Source organism: Lytechinus variegatus, chromosome 6, assembly GCF_018143015.1.
Source record: "Lytechinus variegatus isolate NC3 chromosome 6, Lvar_3.0, whole genome shotgun sequence".
Lineage (NCBI taxonomy): Eukaryota > Metazoa > Echinodermata > Echinoidea > Temnopleuroida > Toxopneustidae > Lytechinus > Lytechinus variegatus.
In genome coordinates, this window is record NC_054745.1 from 13,553,317 (window position 1) to 13,573,356 (window position 20,040).

The 20,040-nt window shown below is 35.9% G+C and overlaps 1 protein-coding gene across 1 annotated transcript in view; it reads right to left on the reverse strand.

Moving 5' to 3' along the window:
* Positions 1-18,521, reverse strand: part of LOC121416850 (tryptophan 2,3-dioxygenase B-like) — a 36,128-nt gene extending 17,607 nt beyond the window's left edge. Inside the window, exons 1-2 of the mRNA XM_041610368.1 lie at positions 18,424-18,521; positions 246-391 (exon numbers count right to left, since the gene is read on the reverse strand). Of these exons, the coding sequence (XP_041466302.1) occupies positions 246-391; positions 18,424-18,521 (244 nt within the window). The remainder of the gene's footprint in view (positions 1-245; positions 392-18,423) is intronic.
* Positions 18,522-20,040: the final 1,519 nt, after the last annotated feature.

Sequence of the window (20,040 nt, forward strand, 5' to 3'; positions counted from 1 at the left end):
CGGAGATGTGTCCCGATCGATAACCACTTAACATTTATCATAACAACAATATCATCAAAGGTCATGTAAACAGTATTAACTCCAACCATAGAAATCAATTTAACCATGTTATTTATTACGATGAAAATCGTATAAAAACAATTTTAAGCTTAGATTCATGTATTTGATGAATCCAGAATAGCAACGGACGTAAATGGCAGCAACCCTGGTAATGTATTCACGCTCTCTACGTTCGCAGCCTATACCTTGGTGCATTGTGATGAAGAGGTGTTCATCGTGCTCATATTTTCCAAACTTAGGGCATCGAAGTTGTAAGCAAGACAGTAGCTTCTCAATGTTCAGGTAGTTTTCATAGGTCATCGTAGGCTCCTTTGCTGCATCTTCTGGTCCTCTATAAACGAAAGAAATAAAAAGTCGATCACGTGATAATCCTGTAAAATAATGGTTATTATAGTGGACGAGGGTTCGAGCAAGATATTTGCCCATGCTGTGCTCAACAGAGGACAGTTGAATGGGCAACCGGTAGGATAAATTCTTTGAATGCACTGAGCGCTTTTTTTATTAGCTAGAGCTTCCGCCAGGTTACTATACCATGTATACTTCACTACTGAATAGGCAACTAGATATTCAGAGTCTCACGAATGCTATAATATAGCAATATACAATCATGTATTCTATTTTTATTATAACATTTCCACCATTTACTTCATGGGAATAATGAATTAAAATGTATTTTTTTATCTAAAAGTATGATTAACTTTGATATTTTGACAGAAAAATTGATCAGATACATTAAAGACAAAAAAGGATAAAGAAATCCTTTGAAGAGGTAAACTATAGTGAAAGCAAAAAAAAAAAACGAGTTAAAAATATAAATAAATTTGGGCAAATTGAAAAAGTTAGGAGCAATTGTTCTGTCCAGAACTCTAATGTGCAGTGCGAATAAAATGTGTGATGTCATATTATGTACAGCTCTTTTTTTCGTATACTGACTGAAAATTTAGCACAAGACATTTAGTTTTGTAAGTTCTAATGAATAGTTGATTTTCTAATCACAGAAGAAAAACCAATATATCGAGTTGTGAAACGTAAATTACAAGTCTTGTCATTAAAACAAATCTTCCGATCTTGCGACAGAAGGAATAAAACAAACAGAAAAATAAATGAAATTTGGCCTAAATTAACGGAAGTATATAGCACAAGTGGTCTCATTAAAGCTCCTATCATTTAGCATTAACTTTTTTTCGCAACACTCAATGAATCTGTTGCTTTTATGTTTTTTTTCTCGTTTATGTTTTTGTTTCAATTGATTTAAGCGTACTGTAATGTTATCCCATGGGATATAAGATGCACAAAAACAGTCTTACCCGTTATTCGCCGCCATTTTGAATAGATGATTCGATCAGATTTCGTGGAGTTTATGGTTGATAAAGTAGTTCCGTCTAGAAAATATAAATAATTGTTGTATTTATCTGCTAAATCTTTTTTTATTGCTATCATTGTTTATTAATAGTGTTAGAACTCTTATTTTTAGAGAGATGGGCGTAATTGCATTTTTACGATATTTTATATAGGATAACATTTTAAGAATGTAAAATTGCTCTTAAACAGTTTGACATGTTTTTGCATAATATTTTTGGATAATATTTTTTGGATAATATTTTTGAGCGATATGCTGATTAGTTTTCAGACAAGCACATTTGTAAATGCAACTATTATTACTTTCTTGTACAAACATTATTTGTCATAACAAATAAACTAAATCAATTGATTGAATTCCGCAAAGTTAAGAGGGAGGATCTTTTATGAACCATTTATTTCTGATTTAATTTTTGAGGTCGATGGTAATTATTCATCTAATCAAACAGATGATGGAGGTAATGATAATTTTATAAATAATAATAAATAACAGTTGCGAAAAAGAAAATGATTGATTGATTGCATTTATTCCTTATCATTCCAAAATTTAACAAAAAAGTTACAATGTACAGCAAAACACAAAAAGTATATTATACAGAAATGAAAACTGAAAAAGGGAACCCACTGGGAAGCAAAACTTGTTAGTATGAGTTCCCTGCAATAAATAGTTAATTAAAGTATATTTTTGATCAATGAAATTCAATTCGTAAATTAAAAGGTCTGTGCAATGAAAAATGAATACTAGAGGGGTCAAGCTTTGTATGCCTACTCACTATGTTACAATTAACAAAAAAAATGTTATATCATACTACTGCTGTATAAAAAAAAACCTTCGCTGGGGAGTATGTGGACAATCACTTGGACAAGACAGGACGAATACTAAAAACAAAACAAAGACAAAAAAGGCACAAACACACACAAACAAAACAAAACAGGACAGACCTGGAAAAGAAACAAAACAAAACACACTACAAAACATAGACAAACTGGAAGATTAGAAAAGCAATAGAACTAGACATTTAGATGATAGACAGAGAGAGAGAGAGAAAAGAAATGTGAGAGGAGAGGGGGGAAGAGAAGAAGGAAGAAAATAAGAAGGGAAGAAGAACAAAAGAACAGCTACTGCTTACACAGAAATGTTTGAGTTCTTGAGTTTATACCCAAGAATAAGAATTTTCTTTAACCCTCGACTAAAACTTAAACGTGTTGGTTTGTTACGTAATGATTCTATAAGGAAGTTCCAAAGTTTGATACCTGTAAAAATAAATGTTTTATTCAAAAGGATGGTTCTATAGCTCTTGGTGGATGAAAGAGCCCGGCGGGTCGACCTACTAGGATAATGATGAATATCATCATTTTTAGTATACATGGAATAAATAAATAAAAATATTTGGAAGTTCATTTTTATCTAAACTATACATGAGTTTTCCGAGATTGTATCGATACAAGTCACCAATCTTTAAAATATTATATTTATAGAAAAGTTCGTCAGTGTGTGAACGAAAATTTGCATGACAAAAAATACGAATAGCCTTTTTCTGCAAAGGTAAAATTCTGTTCAGGAGGCAGTCAGCACAATTCCCCCATGCTGTTCTAGCGTAGTTTCAATGAGGCAGGATCAAAGTTGAATACAAATTAAATAGTACATGTGTGGGAAAGAAAAAAATAACTTTGTTTATGATACCAATATTTCTCGAAATAATTTTACAAATTCCAGGAAAGATTATCATCAATAGTTACCCCAAGAAATTTAGTACTGCCAACTCTTTGTAAATTAGTATTTTCGAAAATTATATTACCTGGAAGTTCATCTATGATATTACTAAAGAGCATATAATTTGTTTTTTGGAGATTAAGGGAGAGTTTATTAGCTTTGATCCATTCAGATACATGTACTAGTTCGTAATTAATGGTGGCAAGCAAATGGTGTGGATCCTTATAGGAGAAAAAAATATTAGAATCATCAGCAAACAGAATAATGGATAAATTATTGGAGGACTTACACAATGGTTGGTTATTGAGTATCTCTTCGAAATCATTTTCAGATTAGTAAGACCTCGGGAAGATCATTTTTACTCTCCATTCCACAATGTTTACAGAGAAACACACAGCAGAAACAGCACTCTTAACATCTGAAATGTTTAATCGACAACTGAAAAACTTGAGGAGTGACAATCTTTTTCAAATGTTATATTCAACCTTGCATTAAGCTGAATTCAAAAAAATAAATGTCGAGTAGAACCACTTAAAGTGGTAATGCAACACTAAGAAAAAGTTGTCACTCCTCTAAAATTTCAATTGTTGAGTTTAATACAGTTTTTTTAGAGCTAGTGTGCGCTGAAAGACTATTTCAACGTTCTTCGTGATTTCCGTAGTTTGTAACCTTGTTTAAACGACAGTCTGTCAGCGGTCCTTCAGGAAGTCTTTTAGTGGTCTTCAGTCTATTTGCGGCTTTCACCTGATTACACAAAGCTTATAAGCATGATCAGTATTCCTATGATCTTTCGACAGCTTTTTATGTTCTTATGGAGATCACTGATAGAAAGACAGTGAAAGTCCATAGAAACCAGTTAAAGACAGTCAATATATTAAGAGGACTGACAATTGAAAGATAGCCGATGGACTATAGTTCAGAGAATTTGATTGATCTGTCGAAGTTCTCTGACACTATGCCAAATTATCTTTCAGTAATCTCTAAATGTTTAATTTGACCTTGAGTAAACTTTCAATTGTGCGACGACTTTTTACGAATATTTAAATGACTTTGAATGTTTCAAATAGAATGGTTTTCCAGGGGTTTTCGGAGCCATTCAACAGAAACATCAGATTTCACTGATCTTGGAGACTGCTGAAAGGTCATGCAAATTTCTAGTCTTTTGATTGTCTTTAAATGGTTTCCGTTCTGCGGTTTTAAACTGCTTCGCCAGGCCACACAGGGGCTATGGAGCACAGGTAGATCTCTGAAAGATGGTAGGAATGATATTATCGATTATAGTTTCGGGATCTTTCCAGAATCTTTCAACTGGTCTTAAGCGTTTTGGGAATCGATATTTAAGAATATTTAAGATTTATTTCAAGAAAAAAAGAATCCTCCCCAAATAATGATGATGATAAAATCAACCGATCAATCAAATAGGGAGATAGTAAAACAAATGAATAATAATAATATTCCAAAATATATGGATAAATAAATACATATAAATTCAAAAAATATCACAAGGTCTGTCAGCGGTGTACTGGCCCGAATAAAAATAGTTCCATGAATGACAGTACAGCAAATCCACAGGCCATTTGTAGACAATTAATTGCCAGCAAACTTCCATCGATCTCTGTTTGACCTTGAAGGTGGTGGTTGATCATTAAGTGACCATTGAGATTTTCATGACTATTGATAATTCGACTGATTACTGAGAAAATAAAGAGATAAACCTAAGTTTACTGACAGACTGGAGGAGACCTCTGAGAGAACACCTGGTGCAGAGACCGATGGTAAATCAATAAAAATCAAACAGTATTCCAAAGATCGTAATTTAAAGATAGTTTTTAGATCACAGCAACGGACAACCATTTCATGGAAAACCGCTGATAACCTTATCAAATTACGGTGGAGACAGCATAGAGTCGATAAATATTCAACGGAATGTGACTGAAGAATCATGAGAAAAATAGAATTCCCTTTTCTATTGTTTGCGGTTTAGAATGTGCACCATTAGATGAAGCAAGGAATAAGAATGATGATAATAAACACTTTTAGTAATTGTTCGCTAAATAGGTCTAAATAGAGAAAATGTAAAACAAACCTTTACAGACAATGATGTAAAGATGAACGCTGATTAATCCAACTTTGACGTAATGTTTGCTTAAAGTCTTATCCTCAAGAAGTATCATACCTAACTGATCAAGTAATGTCTGTTTCAAGCTCGATATCTTCATCGTGATGATTTTTATTTTTCGAAAAGTATTTGTTTGTTTACCTGCTGCAAATGAGCAAGTTGGCATGGTGAAGGCCTGATGTATAATGAGACACATCTTTCAATAGCTTTATGAACGTGCAAAATCTAAGGAAAATGTTTATCACCCGATGTAAAACTGCAACAACTTCTAGACAAAGTGGTTTTCTGCAAGATGTACGTGCTAATTCCGAGGTAATAAACGGTACTTGGCTTCCCGATGCCATCAAGCACTCTAAAAACAACCTAGTTAGAAATGATTACCAGTACAGATAGTCCGGGAGCAAAATCTCATAGGGGCCCTATTTAAGAAGTTCGTACAACCCACACCACAGAAAAGGTTTGACACCATAGGGGGTAGTATGGACCCTCTAGATTACTGCTAGGTAGGTAGTAGTCTCAAATTGTGGTATCACTTTTTTCTACAGTCGAATTTAAAGAGCGATGTAAAATAGCAAAAAAATTGAAAAATTAATAACCTTGAAGGGTAAGGTGAAATGTAAGTTGCCATATCTCCGCTTGTATATGCCATAAATACGTGATTCATGTATCAAAATGTTGCTGGGTGACAGCTTTAACGTTACAAAACATTTAAAAGTGAAATTTAGATATCAAACCTTCAAAATAGGCATACCTTCATGGCCAATATCCACTTCCATCTCAAGTAGATATGAAAAAATTGATACGATAAAGTGATTTTGTGTTGTTAAACATGAAGTGCTCTAAATAACTACAGTAGGACTAAATATGCGTTATTCATAACACGATGAAGATTTTGGCAATATTTTTAAACATTTCAGATATGTTTTAACTACCATATATGGGCTAATTTTCACAATCTTGTAGTGCCATTAGTTTGAGATCCAACGCTGCATGAATCAAGTAGCATTTCTTGTTCACTGTGGATATAATCGGATCCCAACCATCTTGATCGTACATGTATTCCATTTTCTTTCTTCAAATTCATTTTATTCTTCCAATTTTCTTAAATTGTTAATTATTTTATAGGGTTCATTGGCCAAAAGGCCTCCCCAGGGGGGACAGGGGGCTGCCGACGTCATCGCATCCTTTTTCAGAAGTTTGTCCATTTCTTGGAAAATTTGTCATTTTTAAGTCCTTTTTGAGGCAGATACGATTCTACTGTGTAGTAAGCCCTTTTTTTATTCATTTGAAACCACTTTAAGACAAAATAGTAACCTTTTATCTATCTTTTGTAAATAAAGAGATGCTGGTAACCTTCTCGCTAAGGGGGGGGGGAGCTGCCAAAGGCACCCAGCCATTTTCAGCATTTCATCTTTTAAAGTAAAAATCTACTTTTCTGATGCCCCCATTGACGGCAAAAAGAACATTTCTGCTATGTAGTAAGGCATTTTTATTTTCATAAAATCACTTTGCAACGAAATAGTTGGATTTTCTCCATAAGGTACATATAATGAAATGCTAGGACATCACTAGCGTACCTACGGAGGGGGGGGGGGGGGGCAGGCGGGGCAGTCTGCTCCCCCTGACGAGCCACCACCCATGCAAAGGAAGTATCCCTGCCCCGCCCCTGACGAGCTTGAAAGACATTTTTTGCCCCCCCCCCCCTGACGAGCTTGAATACATCTATTGCCCCCCTGACGAGCTTGAAGACTTTTTTTTTGCTTGTCAATGTTTTTTTCTCGTACGAAATCCTTTATTTGTGATTGATAACCTTTTTTTTTTGCTTGGCAAATTTTCTGGCGGACGGTTTTGCCCCCCCCCCTGTGGAAATTTACCCTGTAGGCATTTAACGGACTAAAAAAAATCATAACCTCCTAGCGGCTAGCCCATGATGCAGGCTGGTCTTAATTGAACCAAACTTAGCTTGCATGGCCATACTTCCGGGAGTGTCCCGAAGGTATACATGTCTATCTTCCTTTTCTATCCTTTCTTCATCCTTCTATTATTTATGCCTGCCCTTTTTTTGTTCCATCTATCTTTATTCTCTATCTTTCTTCCTGATCCTTTCTCTCTCTCTCTCTCTCTCTCTTCATTTTTCTTTTTTTCCTCCTGCCTTCTTTATCAAATTTCCCTTGGGTTAGGTTTTATATCCTTCATTCTTCCATTCCAAAAAAAAAATTACTTGCTTCCTACTCTCTTCCTCTCCTTTTTCTTTTCGTTCTTTTCTCCTTCCTTTATTTTCTTCCTTTTTTTCAATTTCTTATCTCTTCATTCTTTTCTCCCTCTCTTTCCTCCTTTCTTTCATTCTTTATTTTATTTTTCCTTCTAATTATTTTCCCTTATTCTTTCTTTACCTCCCTTCTTTTCTTTCCTTCCTTCCCCTTCCTGTTTATCTTCTTTCTTTGTGTGTTCCTTTGTATCAAAGATAAAGGAAACATTTTTCTTTCCTTAATTCTTTCTTGCCTCCTCCTTTTTTTTTGCTCTTTCGTTTTTTTCTTTCACACATTAGTCTTGTCCTTAAGAAGTATCATTCCTAACTGATCAAGTAATATCTGTTTCAAGCTCGATATCTTCATCGTGATAATTTTATTTTTCGAAAAGTATTTGTTTGTTTACCTGCTGCAAATTAGCAAGTTGGCATGGTGAAGGCCTGATGTATACAAAGACACATCTTTCAATAGACCAATTTCACGGCCGGTTTATGTATTTGGCCCTCTATCGGCGACGCCATTGCTGCGGTGGGCAAGTGCGCTGACCGCGATTGGCTCTGTGTACAAATTCAATGAAAGATTACAGATAAGCTCTGATATTGTGTCATTAACTTCATCATAAATCAATAAAATAAAGCATGGACACCTGGGTAGACGATGTAAGACAATGGCCATATCTGACCGATGAAGGTATGATGAATTTTTGCACTTTGGCTACTTTTCCCCCTTAGTTTTGTCAGTAAAAGTGAGTTGATGATGACCAAGAATCGCTGTTGGTTTTCATCAGGGAGCTCACTTCTTGTTGCTAGTAAATTGTTTTAGAGTAGCGGGAGAGTGAACGAGACATAGAGTGAGAGAGAGAGAGAGGATGAGAGAGAGGATGAGAGAGGGGAGAGGGGGGAGAGAGTATGTGTGAGAGGAGGGGGATAGTGAGAGGGGAATAGTGAGAAAGGGGGGGGGGGGGTAGTGAGAGAGAGAGAGAGAGGGGGGGGGGGCTAGCGAGAGAGTGTGTGAGAGAGGGAGGGAGAGAGAGGGATAGTGTAATACAGAGAAGGGGATAGTGAGAGGGAGAGAGAGGGACTGATATTTCCATCTAAGCATGATCAAATAAATCCCCCCTCCCTCCCCTTCCCACAAAAAAACCACCACAACATTTTATGCAGGCCTATAAGTATCCAAAAGGAGGGGGCAAGGCAAGAGAATAAAACAGAGAGGAAGGAGAAAGGAGGAAGGGGAAGAGAGGGCCAGGGCCCTGTTTCATAAAAAGTTGTTATGATAGCAACTCCTGCTGGAATGTTAACTACCATGGTAACAGTGAGAATGCCCATTTCATAAAAAAAAAGTTATGATAGCAACTCTTGCTGGAATGGCAACTTTTATTATAAAAGCCAATCAGGAAGCACAATTCTCACTTTTGCCATGCTATCATAGCAACTCTTTATGAAACAGGGCCTTGAATCTTTCTTAACTTTAAAGTCCTTTCTGTTGATGTTTTTATCCACTGGCGACGCATTCCTTCATCACGGCCTGGAAACCTATGCAGGGAGTACGGCTTTACACACAAACAGGCTTCATGAGTCCAAGGCGAGTGAATTTCACATTCACTTTGCTTCCAATTCTCAAGCTTTCTCCAATTGTTGTGGCAATTGAACACAGCACAGCTGCGACCTGAACTTCTCCGATTAATGCTCATTGTGAATCTTACAAGAAATCTGCTCAATTGGTCCAAAATAAAAAAAAATCGAACGATTGTACCAAATACCCTATGGACTTGTGTACTATAAAAGTTGATTCGCCTTCAGCATGGCGACCAGTCTGCTGCCCTCTCACGTTGTGAAATTGGTCTATAGCTTTATGAACGTGCAAAATCTAAGGAAAATGTTTATCACCCGATGTAAAACTGCAACAACTTTTAGACAAAGTGGTTTTCTGCAAGATGTACGTGCTAATTCCGAGGTAATATAACGGTACTTGGCTTCCCGATGCCATCAAGCACTCTAAAAACAACCTAGTTAGAAATGATTACCAGTACAGATAGTCCGGGAGCAAAATCTCATAGGGGCCCTATTTAAGGAGTTCGTACAACCCACACCACAGAAAAGGTTTGACACCATAGGGGGGTAGTATGGACCCTCTAGATTACTGCTAGGTAGGTAGTAGTCTCAAATTGTGGTATCACTTTTTTTCTACAGTCGAATTTAAAGAGCGATGTAAAATAGCCAAAAATTGGAAAAATCAATAACCTTTAAGGGTAAGGTGAAATGTAAGTTGCCATATCTCCGCTTGTATATGCCATAAATACGTGATTCATGTATCAAAATGTTGCTGGGTGACAGCTTTAACGTTACAAAACATTGAAAAGTGAAATTTAGATATCAAACCTTAAAAATAGGCATACCTTCATGGCCAATATCCACTTCCATCTCAAGTAGATATGAAAAAATTGATACGATAAAGTGATTTTGTGTTGTTAAACATGAAGCGCTCTAAATAACTGCAGTAGGACCAAATATGCGTTATTCATAACACGATGAAGATTTTGGCAATATTTTTAAACATTTCAGATATGTTTTAACTACCATATATGGGCTAATTTTCACAATCTTGTTGTGCCATTAGTTTGAGATCCAACGCTGCATGAATCAAGTAGCATTTCTTGTTCACTGTGGATATAATCGGATCCCAACCATCATGATCATATTCCATTTTCTTTCTTCAAATTCATTTTTTTCTTCTAATTTCCTTAAATTGTTAATTATTTTATAGGGTTCATTGGCCGAAAGGCCTCCCCAGGGGGGGGGGGGGGCTGTCGACGTCATCGCATCCTTTTTCAGAAGTTTGTCCATTTCTTGGAAAATTTGTCATTTTTAAGTCCTTTTTGAGGCAGATACGATTCTACTGTGTAGTAAACCCTCTTTTATTCATTTGAAACCACTTTAAGACAAAAGAGTTACCTTTTATCTATCTTTTGTAAATAAAGAGGTGCTGGCAACCTTCTCGCTGAGGGGGGGGGGGAGCTGCCAAAGGCACCCAGCCATTTTCAGCATTTCATCTTTTAAAGTAAAAATCTACCTTTCTGAGGCCCCCATTGACGGGCAAAAAGAACATTTCTGCTATGTAGTAAGGCATTTTTATTTTCATGAAATCACTTTGCAACGAAATAGTAGGATTTTCTCTATAAGGTACATAAACCCCGCAAAATAAGTTCTGCAACTCAAGTTTGAGTGCTAATAAATTTCTTAGTGTGCCATCATCAAATGTGAAAGTGGTATCATTGGAAAGTATGATTATTCCTCTTTACGATCATGTGTCATTTGTAATGCTAGTGTTATCATGAAATACACAGACATGATAAATATGCAGCAATGTAAAAAATGAAAATCTTGCAAAATTCGTTGCCATGTCATGTTTGAGTTCTGCAACTCAAACTTCAAGTTTGAGTGCTAATAAATTTCTTAATGTGCCATCATCATGTGTAAAAGTGATATCTTTAGAAAGCATGATTATATTTCTTTACGATCATGTGTCATTTGTAATGCTAGTGTTATCATGAAATACACAGACATGATAATACTCAGGAATGTTAGACATGAAATGTTGCAAAATTCGTCGTTTGCAATAGCGAATTTCCAATTGTTTCGAGGATTGACCGAGTGCATTCACTGTCGCCTGCATGGTAGAAATTCTATAGAAATGGAGACTCTTTGTTAGAAATCAATGCATTTTGCAACATTTCACTTCTGACTTTTCTCGATGTTCAGGGTGATTGCATATTCCATGATTACATAATCACAGCAAATGGAATGTCATTGTAAAAAAGAATAATTCAGCTTTCCAATGATACCAGTTTCATATTTTATACTTCATTAACCAAAAAGATATCATCCCCAAAACTGAGTTGCAAAACTTTTTTGAGGGGTTTATAATGAAGTGCTAGGACATCACTAGCGTACCTACGGAAGGGAGGGGGGCAGGTGGGCAGTCTGCCCCCCCCCTGACGAGCTTGAAGACTTTTTTTTTGCTTGTCAATTTTTTTCTGGTACAAAATCCTTTATTTGTGATTGATAACCTTTTTTTGCTTGGCAATTTTTTTGGCGGACGGTTTTGCCCCCCCCCCTGTGGAAAATCCTAGGTACGCCACTGTGGGACATCGAAGCCTCTACCACACATTACACACCATTTTTTCCGTATTTTGCTTAATTATGGGAAAATCTGCCATTTTCGAGCCCCAATTCAGGCAAAAGCTGTTTCCGCTGTAAAGCAAGCAACATAAAGCGTCTTAAAACTACTTAGAGACAACAGAGTACTTCTTTCTCTATCAGCTGCATATAACAAAGTGTTAGGAAATCGAGGCTTACCTCCCTCAGGGGCCTGCCGAAGATACCCACCCCTTTTTCGTATTTTGCCTATTTAGTGGAAGATCTGCCACTTTGGAGCCCCCATTGAGGCAAAAAGCTGCTTCCGCTGTAATTCAAGCCATCTAAACCATCTTTAAAAATTACCTGGAGATAACAGAATACCTTTTCTATCAGTTAACATATAAGGAAGTGCTAGGAAATCGAAGCCTACCCCCTCAGGGGCCTGCCGAAGTTACCTACCCCTTTTTCGTATTTTGCACATTTATGGGAAAATCTGCCATTTCGGAGCCCCATTGAGGCAAAACTATTTCTGTTGTAAGCAAGCCACATAAATCGCCTTAAAACTATATGAAGATGGAAAACTAATTTTTTGTCTATCAGCTACATATAAAGAAGTGCTAGGAAACTGGGGCCTACCCCCTCAAGGGGCTGCCGAGATTACTCACCCCTTCCGAATTTTGCCAATTTATGGGAAAATCTGCAATTTTTGGAGCATTGGGGCAAAAAGCTGTTTCCGCTGTGAAGCAAGCCACTTAAATCGTCTTTTAACTACTTGGAGATATAATAGTACTTCTTTCTCTATCAGATACATACAAAGGTGTGCTAGGAAATTGGAGTCTACTCTCTCAGGGGGCTGCCAAAATTACTCACTCCTGTTCCGTATTTTGCATATTTAGGGGAAACTCTGCCATTTTTGAGCCCCTAATGAGGTAAAATGCTGTTTCCGCTGTAAAGCAAACCACTTAAATCGTCTTTTAACTACTTGAAGACAAAGGAGTAGATTTCTCTATCAGCTACATATAAGGAAGTGCTAGGGAATCGTAGCCTACTCCCTCAGGGGGCTGCCAAAATTACCCACCCCTGTTCCGTATTTATGGGAAACTCTGCCATTTTGGACCCCTAATGAGGCAAAAAGCTGTTTCCGCTTTAAAGCAAGCCACTTAAATCGTCTTAAGACTATCTGGAGACAAAGTACTTATTTTCCTATCAGCTGCATATAACGAAGTGCTAGAAAATCTAAGCCTGCTACCTCAGTTACTTTACGACTGTGGCCGACAAGCTAGTTTGTAAATTATCAGTAAATACAAACAAATTTCATGTAGAAAGTGACCACTTTCAAAAGGTTTATGAGGAAAAGGGTATTTCAAAAGGTAGTTTTCATTTTTCCCCTGTTACAGAAAAATTTGTTTTAGACGAACTAAATAGGTTGAAAATATCAAAAAGTACAGGTCTAGATATGATACCTGCAAGATTTCCAAAAGATGGGGCAAGAAATTTGTACAAACCTTTGAATTATGTTATTAATTTATTTCTTACGTCTTCTACCTTTCCTGATGATATGAAATTTGCAAAAGTTACCCCGCTACATAAAAAGAAAGATAAAACTGACGTTAGTAATTATAAGCCTATAAGTGTATTAAGTGTAGTGTCGAAAATCTTGGAAAAATCTGTTCATGCTCAAGTGGAGAAATACTTTCAAGAAACCAATCTAATTTATAAATTTCAGTCCGGCTTTCGTAACGGATATTCTACTGAAACTTGTTTAATACATTTAACAGATTTTATCAGGAACGAAATTTCACATGGGCGCATGGTTGGAATGGTTCTCCTAGACTTACAAAAAGCCTTTGATACTGTAAACCATAACATACTTTTGAAGAAATTAGAAGTGATGGGTTTAGACTCTGCATGTGTGACATGGTTTAGATCATATCTATCTAACCGTCATCAAGTAGTTACCATGCAGACGGTTCTTTCTGATTCACTGCCTATTAAATGCGGAGTCCCTCAAGGAAGCATTTTAGGCCCTATTCTTTTTATGTCTTACATCAATGATATGTGTACTTGTATTAACGAATCTAAATTAATTTTATATGCTGATGATAGTGTTTTGCTATATTCGGATACAAATCCCAAGATAATTGATAAAAAACTTAGTGCAGATTTGGCAAATTGCATTGAACGGATGTCTGACAACAAGCTTAGTTTACACGTTGGGAAAACAGAAAGCATTTTATTTTGTTCGAAACGAAAGTTAAGTTATACACACGATTTCAAGGTTTCATATAATAATCAGGTAATTGACAGAAAAGATTCAGTGAAATATCTGGGAATTAATTTAACAAGTAACCTATCATGGACGGGTTTGGTAGACTCAATCGTCAAAAAGGCAAATTCGCGCTTGAAATTTTTGTATAGACATCAAACCTGTTTGAATATGAAGTCTAGACGTATTTTATGCTTTGCTTTGATACAATGTCTATTTGACTATGCTAATGCGGCTTGGTACGGTAGCCTGGGTATTACGGATAAGAAAAAGCTTAGAATAATCCAAAATAAAATTGTGAGATACATAAATGTTTTAGGACCAAGAGCACATGTCGGATGTAATGAACTTGAAAGGGCAGGATTACTTCATGTAGATCACAGATCACAACAATTAGTATTACACCATGTGCATAAAATATGCTATTCAGATACATTAGATCATTATATAGCAAATAATTTCACCCGTGTATCAAATATCCATAGGTACGGTACTCGAAATAGTAATTTTAATTTTATATTGCCAAAACGTGAAGGACATATAGGGAACACTTTTTATTTTAATGGCATCCAATCTTGGAATGCTCTTCCCAATAAAGTAAAAGCAGTTAAAATATTTTCTCAGTTTAAGAGTGCATTAAAGAAGCACCTAAAACTGGAAGCTACTCGGGAGCAATATTACCATTAAAAATCACACATGGTTACTGTTGGTACTGTTGGTTTCTACTATTTTAGATAATGTAAACATTAGGGCATGTTAAAATATAATCTTGTTTCATATATTAGGAGGATTGTTCTTTGGTTCAGATGTTTTCATATTATTTGACTGATGTAACATGTATGTATTTTATTATCTTTTTTACATATTCCAGTTTTGTTACAATATGTTAATGTTTTATACTAACTATAGGACCCCATTGGAAATAAGCCTTTCGGCTTTCATGGGCTATCCTGTCAAGGTATTCTTCAATTTTATTGTTATCTCTTTTGATATTCTTGACGAATAAAATCAATCAATCAGGGGCCTGCCAAAGTTACCCACCCCTTTTTCGTATTTTGGCTATTTATGGGGAAAATCTGCCATTTTGGATCCTATTGAGGCAAAAAGCTGTTTCCGCTGTAAAGCAAACCATCTAAATCATCTTAAAACTACTTGGAGACAAAAGAAAAGTTATTTCTCTATTAGCTACAGAAGTACTATGAAATCGAAGTCTATCCCCTCTGGGGCCTGCCAAAGTTACCCAACCCTTTTTTTTGCCTATTTATGGTAAAATCTGCCATTTTGGAGCCCCCATTGAGGGAAAAAGCTGCTTCCGCTGTTTCCGATACAGCAAATATGCCATTTTGCTCCAATGGGGATGCCAAAAGACGATTTATCCAAATACAAGAACGAAAAAGGCTGAGGTAACTTTTGAAAGGTCCCTGTAAAAACAGGCTTTAAAATGCCATAATGCCATAATCCAAATATCTCTTCAATAATTTGCAGAAGATCAATAAAAATAAAAAGCTGCTTCACTAAAATATGTGTTAAGTCAACTCCTAGGTCATTTGCATCACAAGTTCATGCCCTTTCTTATTCTACTTGCTTGCTCTCCTCTGTATTTTCTTCTACTCTCTTCTCTTCCCTTCCCTTCTCTTAGCCATTTCTTTTTTTAATTGTTGTTTACTCATGGTTTTAAAGGTATCCCGATTTCCGACAAAGGCACCTACTTTCTGGGTTTTTACGCATTCTTCCATGTTCAATTTATATACTGTATTTTACATTCATTGTTTTCTCTACTGTATTAATGATATTATTGATGTGTGTATCATACATGAAAATTGATTAAATGTCAATTGGAATAAAATAGACGTTTAATCCGGGGGGGCACTTACATTGACGAGTGGATACCATGCGCGACCATAAAAACATGTAAAAAGGATGTCTTTTTCACGATAGGGCACGTTACGTACGTAACGTGATAAGGGTGTCAAAAACACAAAAATAATGAAAAAAGGGTATCTATTTTGCTAGGAAGATTACGTGTTTAGGGTCGAATTTGCGGGGATAAAACAAAATTAAAATGTTTTAAAAAGGATGTCCTTTTTGCCCCAACACTTCGTGTTTAGAGTCCGATTTGCGCGAGGTGTAGAAGGACGTGGGGTCGTACTAAACCAAATAAGGTAAAGCCGACGACCGAAGGACCCGTAACAATAAAACATTCCTGTACTTGTTTAGGGGTTCATTTCAGGTAATATTTGCCAAGAGTATCGTTTTGTTTCCAATACTTGTTAAGGGTAGGGTTTCAAACGCCAGTACATGTTAATGGGTGCATTTTCAGAATATGGAAGTTGCGTGTTTAGGGTGCTTTTCGAGACCCAATGGTCGTGCATAGTATCCACTCGTGAATGGAAGTGCCCCCCCCCCCCGGGCGTTTAATGGAATCAAAATTAAGTGAAATAATACAACAAAATAGCTGCAACATTCCTTCAATTAGTTTAGTCATTTCAGATGAATTGGAGAACTGAGTAGGGGAAGGCGGGGTAAGTTGAGCATAGGGGCAAGTTGAGCCACCAGCCCCAGGCCAATAATGAATGAGTCGGACATTGTGGTGGTGTCATGTATTGATGACCCATATCATAACCCCTAACCCCACCACATTGTTTCCAACTTTGAAACAAAAAGTAGTTTTTTAGAGGGAAAAATATGAATTTCAGCCAAAAAAGTAAAAAAGAGTGTGAAATAGATAAGTGCTTTATAAACACACATGTCTTTAAATATAATAAAGACATGACAACAACATTATTAGTCCATGTATGGATCTTCATTCTTGTCAGTCTTTTATATGATGGATGCATAATAAATGTGTGGATACAAAATTTTCGCACTGAGTTCGGACTGGGGTAAGTTGAGCCAAACAGCATGGGGCAAGTTGAGCCATGGTAATTCCTATGGTAATGTATCATAAAAAACAAACAAACCATAAAAACCGATTGAAATGCAAGCTGAAAGGAGCAAATTTACATGACTGCTCTTTTCCTTTTACAGGATGTTAGTATTTATAGAGAATTAGCAAGTGAAAAGACTTTAAACAAAAAATTGACATGCTGGTTCTCCCCCCATACATTTTGTACATAGTTTTTGTGGCTCAACTTACCCCAGAAGGTGGCTCAACTTGCCCCATATATGGGGCAAGTTGAGCCATTTGACATCGTTTTTTTCAAAGGTCACGACAACTTTCAGTGTGGGGATAGAAAGTTATATATAGGTGGAAAATATTTCAGAAGAATTAAATTTCAAGGCAAGGTACTTATTTCGACAAGATTATTATTCATATCAATTCTAACTGGCAAAAAGCAAAAACTGTCACAACTTACCCCGCCTTCCCCTACTGTATTGCACATTCATCTGAGAATTGAACTTGATCATCATAATTTGCAATGTAAACTTCGTTTGAAAATTATCACGAAATACAGATTTTCACTTTGAAATGTTTGTCGTATCACTGAGCCTATCATCCAGCATCATTTTGATACTTGTTATTTAGGTGGCGGAGACCATCATACTTATTGGGGGGCTGGGGGGGGGGTTGATATAAACAAAGACTATGAGGGGGAAAACGACTCGGAAATATTTACATTTTATGATGTTCATTAATGAATACTGCTGTAAAAAATGGGAAGCTTGGGGCTGTTGACCCCTAAACAAATTTCAAAATAAAAAAAGTGAAGTTACAAGGAAGAAAAGGAAAGGAAAAGGAGGAAATATTATATTTTCTGGATAATAATTATGTCATAATCTGTCCAAAAAACACATTGGTGTATTAAAAACGTAATTTTTGGCTCAATCGCTTCGGTCACACACAGTTCCTTAGAGATTATGCCCCATACTCCATGTCTGGGCCAATCATTTTACCTTTTGAAAGCGGGATCCTCCGCCAGAGGTTATGAATTTGGTTTGGATCAGATTATATCGCCAGTATAAAGTAATTTTAATTGATTTAGGCAGCGTTGGATCCCAATGTAACGGCACTACAAGATTGTGAAAAGAAGCCCATATATGGTAGTTAAAACATATCTGAAATGTTTAAAACTATTGCCAAAATCTTCCTTTTGTTATGAACAACGCATATTTAATCCTACTGTAGTCATTTAGAGGCCTCATGTTTAACAACACAAAATCACTTTATCGTATCAATTTTTTCATATCTACTTGAGATGGAAGTGGATATTGGCCAAGAATGTATTCCTATTTTGAAGGTTTGATATCTAAATTTCACTTTTAAATGTTTTGTAACGTTAAAACTGTCCCCCAGCAACATTTTGATACATGAATCACGTATTTATGGCATATACAAGCGGAGATATGGCAACTTACATTTCACCTTACCCTTAAAGATGATTGATTTTTCCAATTTTTGGCTATTTTACATCGCTCTTTAAATTCGACTGTAGAAAAATAGTGATACCACAATTTGAGACTACTACCTACCCAGCAGTGATCTAGAGGGTCCATACTAACTACCTATGGTATCAAACCTTTTCTGTGGTGTGGGTTGTACGAACTCATTTTTCACAGGTCCTTGCTCCCGGACTACAGGTTCAGAGCCTCCAACTTTCCTTGCCTGTAGAAGCATCGTTTTGGTAAACATTTGACACAAAAAGGAAAACTGATTCCTAACCATAATTCCATATACCGGGAATGACACTGAAAATGTTTAATCAAAACGACGTCTTCATTCTGGCTTAGAAAAAGGGACATCTGTGACACTATGAGAAAATTAATATGTTAAACATGTACTCAGAAAAACTAGCTGTTTCTCAACACATTCAGTTTTTTTGCACAATACAAATGTAAACTCCGACTTGAACTTCTCACGAAGAGTTGAACTCTTGAATTTTTTTTTTAAACAATACAAAATACAAACTGTTCTACGAACGCCTTAACAAGAGCATATAACATTCAATACATTTCTGAAGTTCTTCTTCATAATAAATTTGCATTTATTTAATTCATCATATCAAATTAACAGTACTGAAGTCTCTAAACCATCATTTGAATAACATATCATTATATAATAACTCACAATCTTCTATTCTCTTTTATATAAAACTAATCTGAATAAACTTAGTCTAGCATGACATATTAATTCTCTCATAATGTAAAAATAATCTTAAATTTCTATGACACTCTATTTTATGGCAATTTCTCCTTTCACCACATTCAACTTGGGTATGGTGACCTAACACAAATACAAATGTATACATGTTTTTACTGTAGCTTAAATCCTGTTGAATCAAATATACAATTCACACTGGAAATTATAAATTGTCTAAATTTACATAACCAATATAAACCTTGTCAACTGAGCAAATTTCTTGAAAAATTACAACATGCACATTTTTTTTTTACAAATTCATGAATAAACATGAATATTCTGGCAGATAAGTCCACATGTGTTGATACACAACCTTCTTAATCAGTTTATAAGTTCAAGTCTATTTCTTGTAAATGATTCAACGTTAGTTCTTGTCTCAGTTCAGTTTTCAGTTATCAAATATCAGTACTGGTAAGACTACTGTTGATACGCTGACCGCGTTAAGGTCCAGTTAAATCCAGCTCACAAGCTTTTTCAATCACGCTAAACTTCCCGTGATGATAAATAATGATATAACAGTTTGACACTTGATGTAATCACTGTCGACATCATGATATTAAATTTTCGTAGACATATAGTAATGCTTTCACGAAACAGGATCCATATGATTTCATAATTTGACGATTATTAATGACTTCACAATGCTCATATCGCGATAAGTTCAAAGATCACTGCACAGGATTATCAAAATTGATATTATCCTCGCAAAGACAATCGTTGATCCAATTATCATAAATTGCATATATTTTACAAGTTTCTCTATCTGCGATCAATTAGGTCCTGACCTAGCGCTCTAAATTAGCACAATGAATAAATTATTTCCAGAATAATGTTCAATATTGACATAGTTGAAATAATGATGCTAGACTTTGTTTGGATTTGCCGCGGTTGACGTCTTTCTTGCCTAGAAAGCCTGGATAAATCTTCCAAGCAGTCACAAAATAAGTGAAGAGTTTCCATTGGCATCAATCACAAGGCGACTAATTTGTAGATTGCG